Source organism: Dendrobates tinctorius, unplaced genomic scaffold (assembly GCF_039654945.1).
Source record: "Dendrobates tinctorius isolate UK_male_01 unplaced genomic scaffold, ASM3965494v1 ptg000070l, whole genome shotgun sequence".
Taxonomy (NCBI): Eukaryota; Metazoa; Chordata; class Amphibia; order Anura; family Dendrobatidae; genus Dendrobates; species Dendrobates tinctorius.
The window spans coordinates 98,150,251-98,171,075 of record NW_027361738.1 but is presented as its reverse complement, the minus strand read 5'-3'; the positions used below and the strand labels follow the sequence as shown (position 1 = coordinate 98,171,075).

At 42.4% G+C, this 20,825-nt stretch overlaps 1 protein-coding gene across 2 annotated transcripts in view; it reads left to right on the top strand.

The window, feature by feature from the left end:
* The window catches only part of ADCYAP1R1 (ADCYAP receptor type I), a 357,068-nt gene that overhangs the window by 245,447 nt on the left and 90,796 nt on the right, over positions 1 to 20,825 (top strand). For both annotated transcript variants that reach the window (XM_073582199.1, XM_073582200.1), the window contains exons 5-7: positions 273 to 305; positions 524 to 556; positions 6,124 to 6,227. In XM_073582199.1, the coding sequence (XP_073438300.1) occupies positions 273 to 305; positions 524 to 556; positions 6,124 to 6,227 (170 nt within the window). The remainder of the gene's footprint in view (positions 1 to 272; positions 306 to 523; positions 557 to 6,123; positions 6,228 to 20,825) is intronic.

The following is a 20,825-nucleotide window of genomic DNA, read 5'->3' as shown; positions in this document are numbered from 1 at the left end:
TATGTGATCCGGATAATCGCTCATTATTTTTCCTGCAGTCCATCCATAGAAATGTGCGCATCACTTTCGCCATCTAGTGCTCACTTTGCTTATCACATGCAATAATACTATGAAAGCATCATTCCTTCTAGAAATATAAAATCTCTGAAAAGACATTTGTGCCTATTGTGACCCCTCACATGGGGCAATGTGGCCCTGGGGTAGCAGAGTGGTCGCCGGCGCCGTCTCCTAGATTCCCTTCTGTGATGACGATTGTTTTCTCTTTGTTACAGACATGGACTTTTCAGATCAACAATCGCAGCTAGGTAAGAGCGTGACCATCTCACATTCACACCGCGGACCCCTGTCCTGGGCTTAATGGAGCCCCCAACTGTGGTTCTGCATCTCTAGCAGGGGGTCTACTGACATGGGGGGGGACCTCTGGTCACATTGTGGGTACATTGTAGATAGTGGTTTATTGTCACTTTATGTCGCTGATGACTGATGGCGTCTTGTGTTTTGTGTTACATTTTCCATCGTTCAGAGTCTCTGGAGAACCTGGAGAAGCTGCAGTCAGGTAAGAAGGACGGAGGTGCTGTATATGGGTCTGGGGGTATGTCACTGATCATCACTGGAATAAGCAAGACAGAAAGTCTCACATCACCTGTGACTGGAGAGCAAGGAAGGTCAGAAACCAGAAGTGATGAAAGGGAGGAGTGAGGATGATGATGATGGTGGAGATAGGGATGAGATTCGGATCATGACCTAGGTCCTGAGACTGATGATGATGATGAGGAGGAGGAGGTTAGCATGTGATGATTATATTGATGGTGACACTGATGGAGATGATGTTGGCGATATTAGGGATGATGACAGGTGGTGAGATTGATGATGATGGTAATATTGATTACCAACAAGCTAAACATAAATAGCTGACATGCCATCACAAGGGAAGCGTCACATGTGCAATGTACAGAGGAGAGAAGTGGAGGAGCTGGATAAGGACAAACGCTGCACAAAGGACCAGATAAATATAAAAGTAATCAGATGTACTAAAATCAACATATAAACAATTAAAAAGAGAACATAAGTTCCAATAATACAGTCATGGCCAAAAGTTTAGAGAATGACACAAATATTAATTTTTACAAAGTCTACTGCTTCATTTTTTCTAATGGCAATTTGCATATACTCCAGAATGTTATAAAGAGTGATCAGCTTAACAGCAATTACTTGCAAAGTCAATATTTGCCTAGAAAATGAACTTTATCCCCCAAAACACATTTCAACATCATTGCAGCCCTGCCTTAATAGGTCCAGCTAACATCGTTTCAGTGATTGCTCCATTAACACAGGTGTGGGTGTTGATGAGGACAGGGCTGGAGATCAATCTGTCATGACTAAGTAAGAATGACACCACTGGACACTTTAAAAGGAGGCTGGTGCTTGGCATCATTGTTTCTCTTCTGTTAACCATGGTTATCTCTAAAGAAACACGTGCAGTCGACATTGCACTGCACAGAAATGGCCTAACAGGGAAGAGTATCGCAGCTAGAAAGATTGCACCTCAGTCAACAATCTATCGCATCATCAAGAACTTCAAGGAGAGAGGTTCCCTTGTTGCCAAAAAGGCTCCAGGGCGCCCAAGAAAGACCAGCAAGCGCCAGGACCGTCTCTTAAAAGTGTTTCAGCTGTGGGATCGGGCTACCAGCAGTGCAGAGCTTGCTCAGGAATGGCAGCAGGCAGGTGTGAGTGCATCTGCACGCACTGTGAGGCGGAGACTCTTGGAGCAAGGCCTAGTCTCAAGGAGGGCAGCAAAGAAGCCACTTCTCTCCAGAAAAAACATCATGGACAGACTGATATTCTGCAAGAGGTACAGGAAGTGGACTGCTGAGGACTGGGGTAAAGTCATTTTCTCTGATGAATCCCCTTTTCGATTGTTTGGGACATCTGGAAAACGGCTTATTCGGAGAAGACCAGGTGAGCGCTACCACCAGTCTTGTCTCATGCCAACTGTCAAGCATCCTGAAACCATTCATGTGTGGGGTTGCTTCTCAGCCAAGGGAATGGGCTCTCTCTCAGTCTTGCCTAAAAACACAGCCATGAATAAAGAATGGTACCAGAATGTCCTCCAAGAGCAACTTCTCCCAACCGTCCAAGAGCAGTTTGGCGATCAACAATGCCTTCTTCAACATGATGGAGCACTTTGCCATAAAGCAAAGGTGATAACTAAATGGCTCAGGGAGAAAAACATAGAGATTTTGGGACCATGGCCTGGAAACTCCCCAGATCTTAATCCCATTGAGAACTTGTGGTCAATCATCAAGAGACGGGTGGACAAACAAAAACCTTCAAATTCAGACAAAATAAAAGGATTGATTTTGCAAGAATGGACTGCGATCAGTCAGGATTTGATCCAGAAGTTGATTATGAGCATGCCAGGGAGAATTGCTGAGGTCCTGAAGAAGAAGGGTCAACACTGCAAATATTGACTTGCTGCATTAACTCATTCTAACTGTCAATATAACCTTTTGTTACTCATAATATGATTGCAATTATATTTCTGTATGTGATAAAAACATCTGACAAACACACATAAAACCCAGAGGCCAGCAGATCATGTGAAAATATAATATTTGTGTCATTCTCAAAACTTTTGGCCATGACTGTACACCCTAAAAGGAGCCCACCTCCACACACAAGAAAGAAGTCTGGAACCCCCTAAAGAGTTCTACTTAGTAAGGTAACAAAAATGACCATAGAAGGGGTCTCCAGGCAAAGAGGAGAAGGGGCACGTCATCACCCCTCACATCACACCACCAGCTTCTTATTTCATGTGTGTGGGGGGCAGGGCTCTTATCAGATTGCGGGCCCGTGTGTCGTGTTTGAAAGTTTTTACATCTTTGATCTCTATTTGCTGTTTTGAATAAAACTTTTTTCCTTTGTGTTTATCTTATAGTTTGTGTCTTGTCTTCTTCTACTTGTTTCCTCATCTTACTCTGCATCTTATTCTACTCATCTCCCTCCTTGTCTTCTTCTACTTGTTTCATCATCTCACTCCTTGTCTTCTTCTACTTGTCTCCTCATCTCTCTCCTTGTCTTCTTCTACTTGTTTCATCATCTCACTCCTTGTCTTCTTCTACTTGTCTCCTCATCTCACTCATCTTCTTCTACTTGTCTCCTCATCTCACTCCTTGTCTTCTTCTACTTGTTTCATCATCTCACTCCTTGTCTTCTTCTACTTGTCTCCTCATCACACTCATCTTCTTCTACTTGTCTCCTCATCTCACTCCTTGTCTTCTTCTACTTGTCTCCTCATCTCACTCTTCTTCTACTTGTCTCTTCATCTCTCTCCTCTTCTTCTGCTTGTCGCCTCATCTCACTCCTTATCTTCTTCTACTTGTCTCCTTATTTCATTCCTCATCTTCTTCTACGTGTCTCCTCATCTTCTTCTACTCGTCTCCTCATCTCACTCTCTTGTTCTGCTTGTCTCATCTCACTCCAAATCTTGTTCTACTTGTCTCCTAATCTCACTCTGCATCTTGTTCTGCTTGTCTCATCTCACTCATTAACTTCTTCTACTTGTCTCCTCATCTCAGACCTAATCTTCTTCTACTTGTCTCCTCATCTCACTCCTTATCTTCTTCTACTTGTCTCCTCATCTTCTTTTACTCGTCTCATCTCACTCCTCATCTTTTTCTACTTGCCTACTCATCTCAGTCCTCATCATCTTCTACTTGTCTCCTCATCTCACTCTGTATCTTCTACTCATCTTCTTCTACTTGTCTCCTCATTTCATTTCTCACTTTCTACTTGTCTCCTCATCTTCTACTCGTCTCCTCATCTCACCCTGTATCGTCTTCTACTTGTCTCCTTATCTCACGCCTCATCTACTTCTACTTTTCTCCTCATCTCATTCCTCTTCTTCTGCTTGTCTCCTCATCTCACTCCTCTTCTTCTGCTTGTCTCCTCATCTCACTCTGTATCTTCTTCTACTCGTCTCCTCTTCTCACTCCTCATCTTCTTCTACTTGTCTCCTTATCTCACTCTGTATCTTCTACTCATCTTCTTCTACTTGTCTCCTCATTTCATTTCTCATCTTCTACTTGTCTCCTCATCTTCTACTCGTCTCCTCATCTCACTCTGTATCTTCTTCTACTTGTCTCCTTATCTCACGCCTCATCTACTTCTACTTTTCTCCTCATCTCATTCCTCTTCTTCTGCTTGTCTCCTCATCTCACTCCTCTTCTTCTGCTTGTCTCCTCATCTCACTCTGTATCTTCTTCTACTCATCTCCTCTTCTCACTCCTCATCTTCTTCTACTTGTCTCCTTATCTCACTCCTCATCTTCTTCTACTTGTCTCATCTCACACCTCATCTTCTTCTACTTGTCTCCTCTTCTCACTCATCATCTTCTTCTACTTGTCTCCTTATCTCACTCCTCATCTTCTTCTACTTGTCTCATCTCACTCCTCATCTTCTTCTACTTGTCTCCTCTTCTCACTCCTCATCTTCTTCTACTTGTCTCCTTATCTCACTCCTCATCTTCTTCTACTTGTCTCATCTCACTCCTCATCTTCTTCTACTTGTCTCCTTATCTCACTCCTCATCTTCTTCTACTTGTCTCATCTCACACCTCATCTTCTTCTACTTGTCTCCTCATCTCACTCCTCATCTTCTTCTACTTGTCTCCTCATCTCACTCCTCATCTTCTTCTTCTACTTGTCTCCTTATCTCACTCCTCATCTTCTTCTACTTGTCTCATCTCACACCTCATCTTCTTCTACTTGTCTCCTCATCTCACTCCTCATCTTCTTCTACTTATCTCCTTATCTCACTCCTCATCTTCTGCTTGTCTCCTCATCTCACTCCTTATCTTCTTCTGCTTGTCTCCTCATCTCACTTCTTATCTTCTTCTACTGTTCTTCTCATCTCACTCCTCAGCTTCTTCTTCTTGTCTTTTCATCTCACACCTCAGCTTCTTCTACTTGTCTCTTCATCTCCTACTCCGCATCTTTTTACTTGTCTCCTTGTCTCAATCCTCTTCTTTTTCTACTTTTCTCCTCATCTCACTTCTTATCCTATTCTACTTGCCTCCTCACTTCATTCCACATCTTCTACATCTTCTATTTATCTCATCATCTCACTCCTTATCTTCTTCTACTTGTCTCCTTATTTCACTCCGCATCTTGTTCTACTTGTCTCATCTCACTCCTCATCTTCTCCTTGTCTCCTCATCTCACTCCTCATCTTCTTCTACTTGTCTCCTCATCTCACTCTTTATCATCTACTTGTTGCTTCTTCTCACTCAAAATCTTCTTATACTTGTCTCTTCATCTCACTCCTTATCTTCTTCTACTTGTCTCATCTCATTCCTCATCTTCTTCTACTTGTCTCCTTATCTCACTCCTCATCTTCTTCTACTTGTCTCCTTATCTCACTCCTCATCTTCTTCTACTTGTCTCCTCATCTCACTCCTCATCTTCTTCTACTTGTCTCATCTCACTCCTCATCTTCTTCTACTTGTCTCATCTCACTCCTCATCTTCTTCTACTTGTCTCCTTATCTCACTCCTCATCGTCTTCTACTTGTCTCCTTATCTCACTCCTCATCTTCTTCTACTTGTCTCCTCATCTCACTCCTCATCTTCTTCTACTTGTCTCATCTCACTCCTCATCTTCTTCTCCTTGTCTCCTCATCTCACTCCTCATCTTCTTCTACTCGTCTCCTCATCTCACTCCTCATCTTCTCCTACTCGTCTCCTCATCTCACTCCTCATCTTCTTCTGTTTGTATCAATATTGGTGATGATGATGATGATGGCTATGCATATCATTAATGGTGATGGTAATGATGATGATGATGATGATGGGGCTTATGCCGTTGATGATAACGGTGATGATGATGTTCTTGGTATGAATGCTGATATTGATAGTAACAGTGAGATTAGTGATGATGATGATAATATTGCTATGGATAGTCAGCTGTATGATGATGATGGTGATAATATTGGGTGTTTTTCATCCCCAACCTTAGTCTCCTACATCATTCCTACACGACGGATCATCTCTCAGACTCTTATCCTCAGTGATACAATTTTCTTTGACTAGAATGTGAATTCCTTTGTGTTCTCTGCCGTCCACAGAAGGAATAATCAGCCGCAACTGCACGGAGAGCGGCTGGTCGGAGCCTTTCCCTCATTACTCAGATGCTTGTGGATTTGATCTTAATCAAACAGGTCAGGATCAGGTAAGAAAATGATTAAGCCGGGTGTCTGTGAACTGCGTCCTTTATGAAAGAATATCCCACTGACAGCTAACAGATGATGAGCACCCACAGTGTTAGAATATGCACTACACACTGCATTGTGGGGGATAGTGGAAAAACTACATATCCCACAATGCATCAGAGCAGCACTGCACAATACTAGGACACAAAGGACTTTTAGGGTTACAGGAAAGTTGCAGAATCTTGAATTCAGCTCTGCAGTATAAGATGTGATAAAGTATATAAATCATACTCATGCTCTAAAAAATAAATATAAGTGAGCAGCACCCCCTACTGGTGATCAGGAGATTAGCTCTCTTATAATCCAGTAAAAGAGGACGCGGGATGGAACGAATTCAGAGGATTGTCTTGGTGACATGTTCCCTTTAAAAGACCCAGCAGAATCCAGCACAGGCGACGCGACCACATCTACAGCGGGAATTACCAATGTAGGTCAGGGTTACACAATAAGAAATGACAGGCGTACTGGGAAAAGCAGTCCTGTATCAGAGCTGTCAGTCACCAACATACAGAATAAGCAACAAACAGTACAGAACATTACTGAGAAATCACAGTGACATTCATCACTCCTCCATGTCCCCAAAAATCTCCAAAACATAGAACGATGATTAAACCATATGTATTAAAAGTACTGACAGTACAGTATAACTACTATAATACTGCCCCTATGTACAAGAATATAACTACTATAATACTGCCCCTATGTACAAGAATATAACTACTATAATACTGCTCCTATGTACAAGAATATAACTACTATAATACTGCCCCTATGTACAAGAATATAACTACTATAATACTGCTCCTATGTACAAGAATATAACTACTATAATACTGTCCCTATATACAAGAATATAACTGCTATAATACTGCTCCTATGTACAAGAATATAACTGCTATAATACTGCTCCTATGTACAAGAATATATCTACTATAATACTGCCCCTATGTACAAGAATATAACTACTATAATACTGCCGCTATGTACAAGAATATAACTACTATAATACTGCCCCCTATGCACAAGAATATAACTACTATAATACTGCCTCTATGTACAAGAATATAACTACTATAATAATGCCCCTATGTACAAGAATATAACTACTATAATACTGTCCCCTATGTACAAGAATATAGCTACTATAATACTGCCCCTATGTACAAGAATATAACTACTATAATACAGCCTCTATGTACAAGAATATAACTACTATAATACTGCTCCTATGTACAAGAATATAACTACAATAATACTGCCGCTGTGTACAAGAATATAACTACTATAATACTGCCCCTATGTACAAGAACATAACTACTATAATACTGCCCCCTATAAACAAGAATATAACTACTATAATACTGCTCCTATGTTCAAGAATATAACTACTATAATACTGCCGCTATGTACAAGAATATAACTACTATAATACTGCCCCTATGTACAAGAATATAACTACTATAATACTGCCCCTATATACAAGAATATAACTACTATAATACTGCCCCCTATAAACAAGAATATAACTACTATAATACTGCCCCCTATAAACAAGAATATAACTACTATAATACTGCTCCTATGTTCAAGAATATAACTACTATAATACTGCCGCTATGTACAAGAATATAACTACTATAATACTGCCCCTATGTACAAGAATATAACTACTATAATACTGCCCCTATATACAAGAATATAACTACTATAATACTGCCCCCTATAAACAAGAATATAACTACTATAATACTGCTCCTATGTACATGAATATAACTACTATAATACTGCCCCTATATACAAGAATATAACTACTATAATACTGCCCCTATGTACAAGAATATAACTACTATAATACTGCCCCCTATGTACAAGAATATAACTACTATAATACTGCCCCCTATGTACAAGAATATAACTACTATAATACTTCCCCTATATACAAGAATATAACTACTATAATACTGCCCCCGATAAACAAGAATATAACTACTATAATACTGCTCCTATGTACAAGAATATAACTACTATAATGCTGGCCCCTATGTACAAGAATATAACTACTATAATGCTGCCCCCTATGTACAAGATTATAACTACTATAACACTGCTCCCTATGTACAAGAATATAACTACTATAATACTGCCACCTATGTACAAGAATATAACTACTATAATACTGCACCTATGTACAAGAATATAACTACTATAATACTGTCCCTATGTACAAGAATATAACTACTATAATACTGCTCCCTATGTACAAGAATATAACTACTATAATACTGCTCCTATGTACAAGAATATAACTACTATAATACTGCTCCTATGTACAAGAATATAACTACTATAATACTGCCCCCTATGTACAAGAATATAACTACTATAATGCTGCCCCCTATGTACAAGAATATAACTACTATAATACTGCTCCTATGTACAAGAATATAACTACTATAATACTGCCCCCTATGTACAAGAATATAACTACCGTACTATAATACTGTCCCTATGTACAAGAATATAACTACTATAATACTGCTCCCTATGTACAAGAATATAACTACTATAATACTGCTCCTATGTACAAGAATATAACTACTATAATACTGCTCCTATGTACAAGAATATAACTACTATAATACTGCTCCCTATATACAAGAATATAACTACTGTAATACTGCTCCTATGTGCAAGAATATAACTACTATAATACTGCCCCCTATGTACAAGAATATAACTACTATAATGCTGCCCCCTATGTACAAGAATATAACTACTATAATACTGCCCCTATGTACAAGAATATAACTACTATAATACTGCCCCCTATGTACAAGAACATAACTACTATAATGCTGCCCCCTATGTACAAGAATATAACTACTATAATACTGTCCCTATGTACAAGAATATAACTACTATAATACTGCTCCCTATTGTAATGTAAAATGTCTGGAAGATCTGTATGTTAAAGTAAAGTATGATATTTCTAGAACCTTCTAGAACTCTCCCATTGCTACACACTGAGTAGACGAGCCTGTCATGTAGCTGCAACCCCCCTCTACCCCCACAACACACACACCAGTGTCTTCCTGCGTGCAGCTCTGTGAAACCGGAAACTGAAAATTTCCTCCCGCAACCTTCCCCCCTGCAAGGTAAAGCATTGCTTTGTTCTGACACCATGAAGCTTGAATACAGGTATAGGAAATATTAAAAGAAGCTCCAGCGCGCACTTCGCTTGTGACAGAGATATGAAACTCACATTCCTGCAAAGGGCACGAAGCCAGCTTTCTAAACCCCTAAGTTTCACGATTCTCGGACTTCCAGAAATTGAGATATGGATTGCTCCCAAATGGAGTGTCCTATCTAGTGCATTCTTGATGTTTTCTTGTTGGGTTCGTTACACTGGGAAACATGATACCCTTGGTGAGTTCATACGAGCTTCCCCCCTTAAGATATGGTTATCATAACTTTTTTAGTTACGTTATAACTGAGAGAGAAGGTGGGTTGGACCTCACCAGACCGCCCATTACCTAGGCTATAGGTATTCCCTACCAAATTCCGTTCAGTTCAGCTGGAGACTTGCCAGAGAGACGTGCCGATGAGTGGGGACGTTTGATTAAGCGCCCCTCCCCCAGCCACATGGTCTGCCTAATACCAACTACGCACATGTGAGTGTTACTTTCTGTTCTTTCAACCACTTTATTTTATATTTGTATTTGTACATATGTAATGTCTCAACTTTATAGCAACTTTTATCTATGTAATCACTGCCCACATTCTTTTAGGAATAAATGACAAAATCTATTAGCTCTGTCTCCATGCTCTAGGAAATGAACTATGCGCCTTTTTTAGATAATTCCGCTACTGTTCAGGTTGGCTTCGAACCCCTTCATTAATTCTATAACTTAAATGGAGAAAACAGGAGCTGGTGGCAGAGTAGCCGGCGAGGCTAGCTGGCAGTACAGAAGGGTCTTATATTGCTGAATGAGTGGTTGAGCCAACAGCATTGATAATTCCCTTACTGCAGTAGTCTAGTTGCCCGTGCACAACAAGCAGCCTGTCCGGCGACTAATTATCCTAGGCGCAGTTCCCTGACTGACCTGAGGGTAAGGGGGGCGACAGAGAGCTGCGAGTTCCAAAGTGGAACTGAGAAAGTGGGATATACATAAATCCCCGCAGTTCTTGGAAGGTTGTTAGCAGTGGTGGGGCATCCAAAATACCCCCTGCGGTAAATTGTTAGAGCAAGATTAGCTTGATGTATTTTTGTCACGTGGTGCTGGTGGTGGGATGTACAAGAATATAACTACTATAATACTGCCCCTATATATAAGAATATAACTACGATTATGCTGCTCCTATGTACAAGAATATAACTACTATAATACTGCTCCTATGTAAAAGAATTTAATTACTATAATACTGCTCCTATGTACAAGAATATAACTACTATAATACTGTCCCCCTATGTACAAGAATATAACTACTATAATAATGCCCCTATGTACAAGAATATAGCTACTATAATACTCACCCTATGTACAAGAATATAACTACTATAATACTGCTCCTATGTACAAGAATATAACTACAATAATACTGCCGCTGTGTACAAGAATATAACTACTATAATACTGCCCCTATGTACAAGAACATAACTACTATAATACTGCCCCCTATAAACAAGAATATAACTACTATAATACTGCTCCTATGTTCAAGAATATAACTACTATAATACTGCCGCTATGTACAAGAATATAACTACTATAATACTGCTCCTATGTACAAGAATATAACTACAATAATACTGCCGCTGTGTACAAGAATATAACTACTATAATACTGCCCCTATGTACAAGAACATAACTACTATAATACTGCCCCCTATAAACAAGAATATAACTACTATAATACTGCTCCTATGTTCAAGAATATAACTACTATAATACTGCCGCTATGTACAAGAATATAACTACTATAATACTGTCCCCTATGTACAAGAATATAACTACTATAATACTGCCCCTATATACAAGAATATAACTACTATAATACTGCCCCCTATAAACAAGAATATAACTACTATAATACTGCTCCTATGTACATGAATATAACTACTATAATACTGCCCCTATATACAAGAATATAACTACTATAATACTGCCCCTATGTACAAGAATATAACTACTATAATACTGCCCCCTATGTACAAGAATATAACTACTATAATACTGCCCCTATATACAAGAATATAACTACTATAATACTGCTCCTATGTACAAGAATATAACTACTATAATACTGCCCCTATATACAAGAATATAACTACTATAATACTGCCCCCTATGTACAAGAATATAACTACTATAATACTGCCCCTATGTACAAGAATATAACTACTATAATACTGCCCCCTATGTACAAGAATATAACTACTATAATACTTCCCCTATATACAAGAATATAACTACTATAATACTGCCCCCGATAAACAAGAATATAACTACTATAATACTGCTCCTATGTACAAGAATATAACTACTATAATGCTGGCCCCTATGTACAAGAATATAACTACTATAATGCTGCCCCCTATGTACAAGAATATAACTACTATAACACTGCTCCCTATGTACAAGAATATAACTACTATAATACTGCCACCTATGTACAAGAATATAACTACTATAATACTGCACCTATGTACAAGAATATAACTACTATAATACTGTCCCTATGTACAAGAATATAACTACTATAATACTGCTCCCTATGTACAAGAATATAACTACTATAATACTGCTCCTATGTACAAGAATATAACTACTATAATACTGCTCCTATGTACAAGAATATAACTACTATAATACTGTCCCCTATGTACAAGAATATAACTACTATAATGCTGCCCCCTATGTACAAGAATATAACTACTATAATACTGCTCCTATGTACAAGAATATAACTACTATAATACTGCCCCCTATGTACAAGAATATAACTACCGTACTATAATACTGTCCCTATGTACAAGAATATAACTACTATAATACTGCTCCCTATGTACAAGAATATAACTACTATAATACTGCTCCTATGTACAAGAATATAACTACTATAATACTGCTCCTATGTACAAGAATATAACTACTATAATACTGCTCCTATGTACAAGAATATAACTACTGTAATACTGCTCCTATGTGCAAGAATATAACTACTATAATACTGCCCCCTATGTACAAGAATATAACTACTATAATGCTGCCCCCTATGTACAAGAATATAACTACTATAATACTGCCCCTATGTACAAGAATATAACTACTATAATACTGCCCCCTATGTACAAGAACATAACTACTATAATGCTGCCCCCTATGTACAAGAATATAACTACTATAATACTGTCCCTATGTACAAGAATATAACTACTATAATACTGCTCCCTATTGTAATGTAAAATGTCTGGAAGATCTGTATGTTAAAGTAAAGTATGATATTTCTAGAACCTTCTAGAACTCTCCCATTGCTACACACTGAGGAGACGAGCCTGTCATGTAGCTGCAACCCCCCTCTACCCCCACAACACACACACCAGTGTCTTCCTGCGTGCAGCTCTGTGAAACCGGAAACTGAAAATTTCCTCTCGCAACCTTCCCCCCTGCAAGGTAAAGCATTGCTTTGTTCTGACACCATGAAGCTTGAATACAGGTATAGGAAATATTAAAAGAAGCTCCAGCGCGCACTTCGCTTGTGACAGAGATATGAAACTCACATTCCTGCAAAGGGCACGAAGCCAGCTTTCTAAACCCCTAAGTTTCACGATTCTCGGACTTCCAGAAATTGAGATATGGATTGCTCCCAAATGGAGTGTCCTATCTAGTGCATTCTTGATGTTTTCTTGTTGGGTTCGTTACACTGGGAAACATGATACCCTTGGTGAGTTCATACGAGCTTCCCCCCTTAAGATATGGTTATCATAACTTTTTTAGTTACGTTATAACTGAGAGAGAAGGTGGGTTGGACCTCACCAGACTGCCCATTACCTAGGCTATAGGTATTCCCTACCAAATTCCGTTCAGTTCAGCTGGAGACTTGCCAGAGAGACGTGCCGATGAGTGGGGACGTTTGATTAAGCGCCCCTCCCCCAGCCACATGGTCTGCCTAATACCAACTACGCACATGTGAGTGTTACTTTCTGTTCTTTCAACCACTTTATTTTATATTTGTATTTGTACATATGTAATGTCTCAACTTTATAGCAACTTTTATCTATGTAATCACTGCCCACATTCTTTTAGGAATAAATGACAAAATCTATTAGCTCTGTCTCCATGCTCTAGGAAATGAACTATGCGCCTTTTTTAGATAATTCCGCTACTGTTCAGGTTGGCTTCGAACCCCTTCATTAATTCTATAACTTAAATGGAGAAAACAGGAGCTGGTGGCAGAGTGGTGTGCACGGCCGGCGAGGCTAGCTGGCAGTACAGAAGGGTCTTATATTGCTGAATGAGTGGTTGAGCCAACAGCATTGATAATTCCCTTACTGCTGTAGTCTAGTTGCCCGTGCACAACAAGCAGCCTGTCCGGCGACTAATTATCCTAGGCGCAGTTCCCTGACTGACCTGAGGGTAAGGGGGGCGACAGAGAGCTGCGAGTTCCAAAGTGGAACTGAGAAAGTGGGATATACATAAATCCCCGCAGTTCTTGGAAGGTTGTTAGCAGTGGTGGGGCATCCAAAATACCCCCCTGCGGTAAATTGTCAGAGCAAGATTAGCTTGATGTATTTTTGTCACGTGGTGCTGGTGGTGGGATGTACAAGAATATAACTACTATAATACTGCCCCTATATATAAGAATATAACTACTATTATGCTGCTCCTATGTACAAGAATATAACTACTATAATACTGCTCCTATGTAAAAGAATTTAATTACTATAATACTGCTCCTATGTACAAGAATATAACTACTATAATACTGTCCCCCTATGTACAAGAATATAACGACTATAATAATGCCCCTATGTACAAGAATATAGCTACTATAATACTCACCCTATGTACAAGAATATAACTACTATAATACTGCTTCTATGTACAACAATATAACTACTATAATAATGCCCTGTAGGTGCCAGAATATAACTACAATACTGCCCCCTATGTACAAGAATATAGCTACTATAATACTGCCCCTATGTACAATAATATAGCTACTATAATACTACTCCTGTGTACAAGAGCATAACTGCTATAATACTGCCCCCTATGTCCAAGAATATAACTACTACAATACTGCTCCTATATAGAAGAATATAACTACTATAAAACTGCCCCTATGTACAAGAATATAACTATTATAATACTGCTCCTATGTACAAGAATATAACTACTATAATACTGCCCCTATATACAAGAATATAACTACTATAATACTGCCCCTATATACAAGAATATAACTACTACAATACTGCCCCTATGTGCAAGAATATAACTACTATAATACTGTCCCCTATGTACAAGAATATAACTACTATAATACTGTCCCCTATGTACAAGAATATAACTATTTTAATACTGCTCCTATGTACAAGAATATAGCTACTATAGTACTACTCCTATGTACAAGAGCATAACTGCTATAATACTGCCCCCTATGTCCAAGAATATAACTACTACAATACTGCTCCTATATAGAAGAATATAACTACTATAAAACTGCCCCTATGTACAAGAATATAACTATTATAATACTGCTCCTATGTACAAGAATATAACTACTATAATACTGCCCCTATATACAAGAATATAACTACTATAATACTGCCCCTATATACAAGAATATAACTACTACAATACTGCCCCTATGTGCAAGAATATAACTACTATAATACTGTCCCCTATGTACAAGAATATAACTACTATAATACTGCCCCTATGTACAAGAATATAACTATTTTAATACTGCTCCTACGTACAAGAATATAACTACTATAATACTGCTCCTATGTACAAGAATATAACTACTATAATACTGCTCCTAAGTACAAGAATATAACTACTATAATACTGCCCCTATATACAAGAATATAACTACTATAATACTGCCCCTATGTACAAGAATATAACTACTATAATACTGCCCCTATGTACAAGAATATAACTACAATAATACTGCCCCCTATGTACAAGAATATAACTACTATAATACTGCCTCCTAGCTGTGAGGTTGTGTTGTGTGGATCTCCTCATGTCTGCAGCAATCCCGGGGAGCCGCCACCCTGGGCGGCGAAGCTCCCCAGGCAAGGCCCAGGCTACCTGGCCTACACTGGGACAAGGCTCCCAGGCTTCTACCAATCCCAAAGCCACTGTGAGACCAGTGAATGCAGCGAGTCAAATCTGCAGCAGTTTGGTGAAGGAGGAAAAGGTTGTGACTAAAGTTTTGGGAGGAAAGCCTTCTCCAGTTCCAGTCAAGAAGCAAGAAGGAAAAGTGTCGGTGAGTGATGGAAACCAGCAGAATGTGAAGTCTTGTAGCTCCCCAGTCGGTAAGCAGCTCCTGCCAGGTGCACAGGTGAGATCGGCCCCAGCTGTGCAGATCACCTCTCCTGCTTCCAGGCAGAGACGGACATCTTTGGAAAGGCAGACAATGCAGGAGAACCTACAGCAACATGGCAGTATGGCGCGGTCAGCAGGACGCACACGGTCACAGTCAGGTGGCAGCGATAAACCTGCTGCAGAGCCTGCATCCAGCCAAGGGGCCACAAAACCATCCGTGGTGGACCCGCACAAGACTGTCTTCAAAACCCCTGTACTCGTGGTCAAGACTAAACCTGTGGGGCCGGCGCGTGCACCCGAGCTGCAGCTAGCGGATGAGATACCGGGACTTGTCCGAAAACTGGGTGAGTTACAGCAGCAAAAAAAAGCGCTGCAAATGGAGGTAGACCTCATCTATAGCCTAAAGACCACTAATCCTGCCAGTAATGATGTGTATGACCTGAGACTGAACACACTGGGTGTACAGCTGGCGAGTGTTGTGCAGGACACTGAGTCTGTGCTGGAGAGCATGGGGCCCTTGGCAGAGACATACAGGAACCGGGAGCGTTTCGCCTCCTATAAGCAGGACTGTGCTGTAGAGGCCAGGACCCCTGATGTTCAGGACGGGACCCCCCAGCAGCGGACACGGCCAGTGTTACAGGCCGCCCGCTTCTGCTTCCAGGAGGGAAAACAGCTGCAGCAGCAGGCAGCTCAGTGTGAATAGGAGCATACACTTCAGACTCCAGCAGAGGCACCACAGGTCCCAGAGTGCCCCACACAGGAGCAGGACTGTGTATGTGAGACTGTTTGTGCTGATGAGGCTGAAGCACAGACTGTGGCTGGGGATGCTGTGCCCATGGGGTCGGGGGTTGGAGGGGTTTCACATTTTGTAACGGACGTCGCACTGTTTGATAATGATGCAGCTCATGATAATGTGCATGACATGTGTGATTATCCCCCTTTGCCATCCAGTCCACAAGGTGTGACAGCCCCCCCTGCTGCAGGCCCTCTCCCTGTCAGTCAGCCCAGTGTGACCCGGCAGGTGCCCCCCAGGAATGCCTGGAGCCGCGGCGCCCCATCCTTCACTTCCAGCGCCAGGTATACCGGCCAGACATTCAAGCGTATTAATGTGGTGCGGTTTAAATACATAGGTGCCAAGGAGGATCTGCCACAACGCAGGTATGTGGTGAGAGAGCTGCTCTGCGGCCAGATGGGGTTTGTGGCAAATGAGATACTGGCAGTGTCTAATCTTCAGGACAGGCAGGGCTACGAGGTCAGCTTCAAGCTCATGTCTGACCTGGACAGATTCTGGGCCAATTACCCCAAGTTCAGAGATGCTGAGGGCTGGAATAAGTTTGTGTTGGTTCCTATCTCCAGGCCGGACACAGTCACAGTGAATATCACCTTCTGGAATGAGGCTGTTCCTCCACAGGACATCGAGGTGTGGCTCCGGAGACACTGTGACCTCGTCTCTGGACTCACCAAGGTCAGAGATGAGGATGGTATCTGGACAATGGGGTGGCGGGTCTTGGTAAAATTGCGGCAATGTAATAACATCACTGCCCACTTACCCAACTCCTTCTTCATTGGGAGGGAGAAGGGAAGGTGTTATTATCCCGGGCAACCCAGAAAGTGCTTCAAATGTGGTGGGAAAGGTCATCTGGCTAACGCCTGTACTGTGGTGAAGTGCAGTCTGTGTGGGGCAATCGGCCATGTCGCTGCAGACTGCCGGGACGTCAGGTGCAACCTTTGTGGTAAGATGGGCCACCCTCACAGGGACAGTCCAGACGCCTGGGACAACATCTGCAGAGTCTTCCCTGATGAGTTTGTGATGGCAGGGGCAGACGCTCAGGAGGATGAGGATGTGGTGGCAGGGACACATGGGGAGGAGGAGTTAATGTCAGGAAAGATGCTGACCAGCTCAGATGCCCACCAGGAGTCCACTCATGTAGCACAAGAGAAGCAGGGTGCAAAGGGGAGCATGGAGGTCGTCCATCAGGTCCAGCAGCCTCAGATAGCCCCCCCTTCAGCATCGCTGTCTGTATCTGATGTTGGTCACCCTCCCAGGGCTGTGGGGTACTCGGTACCGGGCCGGTGTCAGGGGGAGAATGTGTCACAGCGGTGGCGGTGACCCGGTCCGTGGCCCTGGGCGCCCAATATCAATGGAATGGTGGATTTTGTGGTTAATGGAATAGTTCGTGACGCCACCTGTGGTGTTTGGCAAGTAAGATGTTAAGCCAACGCTGCTTGCAGATCCGCTGGGACTGATGGTATGGTGCAGCAAAGATGGTGTAGCTCCCACAGGTGGAGCTGTAGTCCCAGGGCAGTGTAGGTGCAATGGATCTGGAGAAGTGCAGGATGGTGTGGATGCTGGTATCCAGATGTAGCGGTGCTGAAGGTGTTAGCGCACAAATCAATGGAGGACACCAGAGCTGCAGCTTCAAAGCTTTACTCACAGTTCGTGGTACACCCTGGTGCCCGCCTCCGTGCCGTGTCCTCCGGGGAAAAGACTCAATTAACCTCCCGGGCAAGTCAGGGCTCTCCTCTCCAACACTCCGCCAACATGTACCTTCCTGAATGACTCTGCCAATGCGCCTTGTGGTGTGAAGCACTCCAGTACTGAGTTACCCTGGAATACCTCCTGTCTAGATGTTCCTAGAACTCTACTTGTATGACAGACAGCTGTAGCCTGCTCGGGGATGAACCTGGATCCCGGCTTTCTATCCATGTTGCTGTTGTGTCCCAAGTCTTGGATGGGAGTAGTGCATTTACAGCCAACTACTCCACCGGTGTCTGCTGCAGAACCATAAGTGTCCATACAACCTTGGGGACCGGGCCCCGGCCTTGCGCTGAGATCCTATAGGCAGGGTTCCTATCCAACCCACTCCTCCTCTCTGTTCTCTTTACGCCTTCGTTCCGTACTTGTCTCTCCTTCGTATGGATGCTTAAGTTACAGGTCTACGTCTCTCCAGCTTTCTTACTTTCCCGTGCCAGCTGGCTCAGGTCACTGAGGCAGCTGCAGCACTCCTTTCTCCAACCCTTCTTCCAGGGATCCCCACTCCTGAGTGGCTTCCTACTCCGCCGACCTTCTGTCAGACTGACCTGTAATTCTAAACCCTCCCAACCTGGATCTAAACTCCACCCACCTCCCAGCACATCCCGTGTTATGAAGCAAGGACCCACGAAAGGTGCTCTGCTACCCTCTAAGCATGGAGCTGCAATCTGGTCCTTTGCTGAACTATCCTGTGTGTGGGTGCAGGTGTTGGAGTGCGGAAAGGAGCTCCCAACTTACCAGGATGGTGGGGCACCACACCTTAGGAGAAAGTGCAGTACCTCTGTGGCGACTGAGCGTCAGGGGCGGCACATACCCCCCGTTAAACACAGCATGTCTGCGGGCTGCAAGGTAAACAAAGCAAACAGCAAAGAAACATACAAAATTTTGCAATCCATAACAAACTTTTCTTATACAAAACTTCCTAGCATAGGAGGCACTCCGTTACCAACAATTCTTATCTAACTATCTAAAATTTTTAATTCTAAGTGCAGTTCTCAATTTCAAAGTGCAATTCTGTATAACACATTCCTGTCTCATCTTTCTTTCCTTTCTCTCTCTTTCTTTCTTCTAGACGCTGACCGCAGATACCTGGCCCGTCACCTGTCACTTTCAATTCTTTATTCAAATTACTCATCTCTATATCAGACATTCCTAATTCTTCTATAAAAGGCTGTCTCTTAATTACTAATACTCTTATAAAACACATTATCAAATATCAATAAAACAGTGCAAAGATTCTGGTAAGTGCTGGACACCGCTCCCAGCCGGGATTTCTTGCACTGTCCTTTGAGGTAGACATCATCTTCGAAAAGTGTCCATGCAGAACATCATCTTCGCAAAGTGTCTATATATGTAAAACCAAGAAAGGGCACCTAAAGAGGTGCAAACTATTTACAAGAAAGTTTTGGATCATACAGCATCCATGATCTCCTCAGTTCCAATGCAAAGGCTGCCAATCAAGAACTAGGCAACAAAAAGTGCTACCAGCAAAAATAGAACCTGATGAACAAAAAGGCACAACTGCTGCAAACTAACCCTCCTGGGTAACGAGAACTTTGAGGAAATTTTCTAATTGTGGTCCCCTCCTGGGGTTCTGGAAGCTGAACTGGAACTGCTACCAGAGGAAAGGTATTCATTAGCAATCTTTAGGTATTGTTCCTCCCAAGGGGTCAAATTATAGAACTTTGATGTAGGCTTCCGGGCTGGTGCTGATGTAGGAGCAGCTGGGTTCCTAGGAGCCGGTACCTGAATGGTCTGGATGGCAACGGTGGGTAGAGGGGCAGCAATAGGTCGCTTCGGCTTATACCTCTCAATAAGCTCCTCTGGAATACGGCGTACATTCAGGGCATATCACCCCCTTAACCCCTCGTGCCGGGTAAAGGTTACGTAGTCTCAAGGCCGCAGGTCTCTATTGGGGTGTCCCTTCCTCAGATGCGACTCCACATTCCGCCGACTGAAGAAGAGGTCACTGATTCTCTTGGGGTCTGCAATGAATCCGAAACCTCTCTCCTGGTTCACATTAAGAACTTGCACCCATCCCGCTGCGTCCCAGGGACCAAAGTGACCAGCATGGGCTCTCTCTTTGCGGTCTAAGTCAGGGCCCAGCACAGCCATCCTTCTCTGCTCCTCCTCTGCCGGTATTCAGCTGGCAGCTGCCGAAGGGTAGCCCAACAATGGGCCTCGGTCTCTTCTTCCTCCTCCCGGGGCCTGCTCTCACCCACTGGGGACCGTGGTACCACCGTTAGGGGTTCAGATGTTTCCCCCTTGGGACTAGCATCCCGGTCCCAGACGAGGTCCAACACGACCTGTCCCACCGCCACTATGGGTGCGCACCCCAGGGCCTTCCCAGGTGCAGGGGCTGCAGTCATACCTGGGACCTCCTGGCGATGCTCCGGCTCTGGTACAGGCCCGAGGCGGCGGGGCGTTGCGGGGACCTCCACCGGAATGGCGGGTCCGGGTGC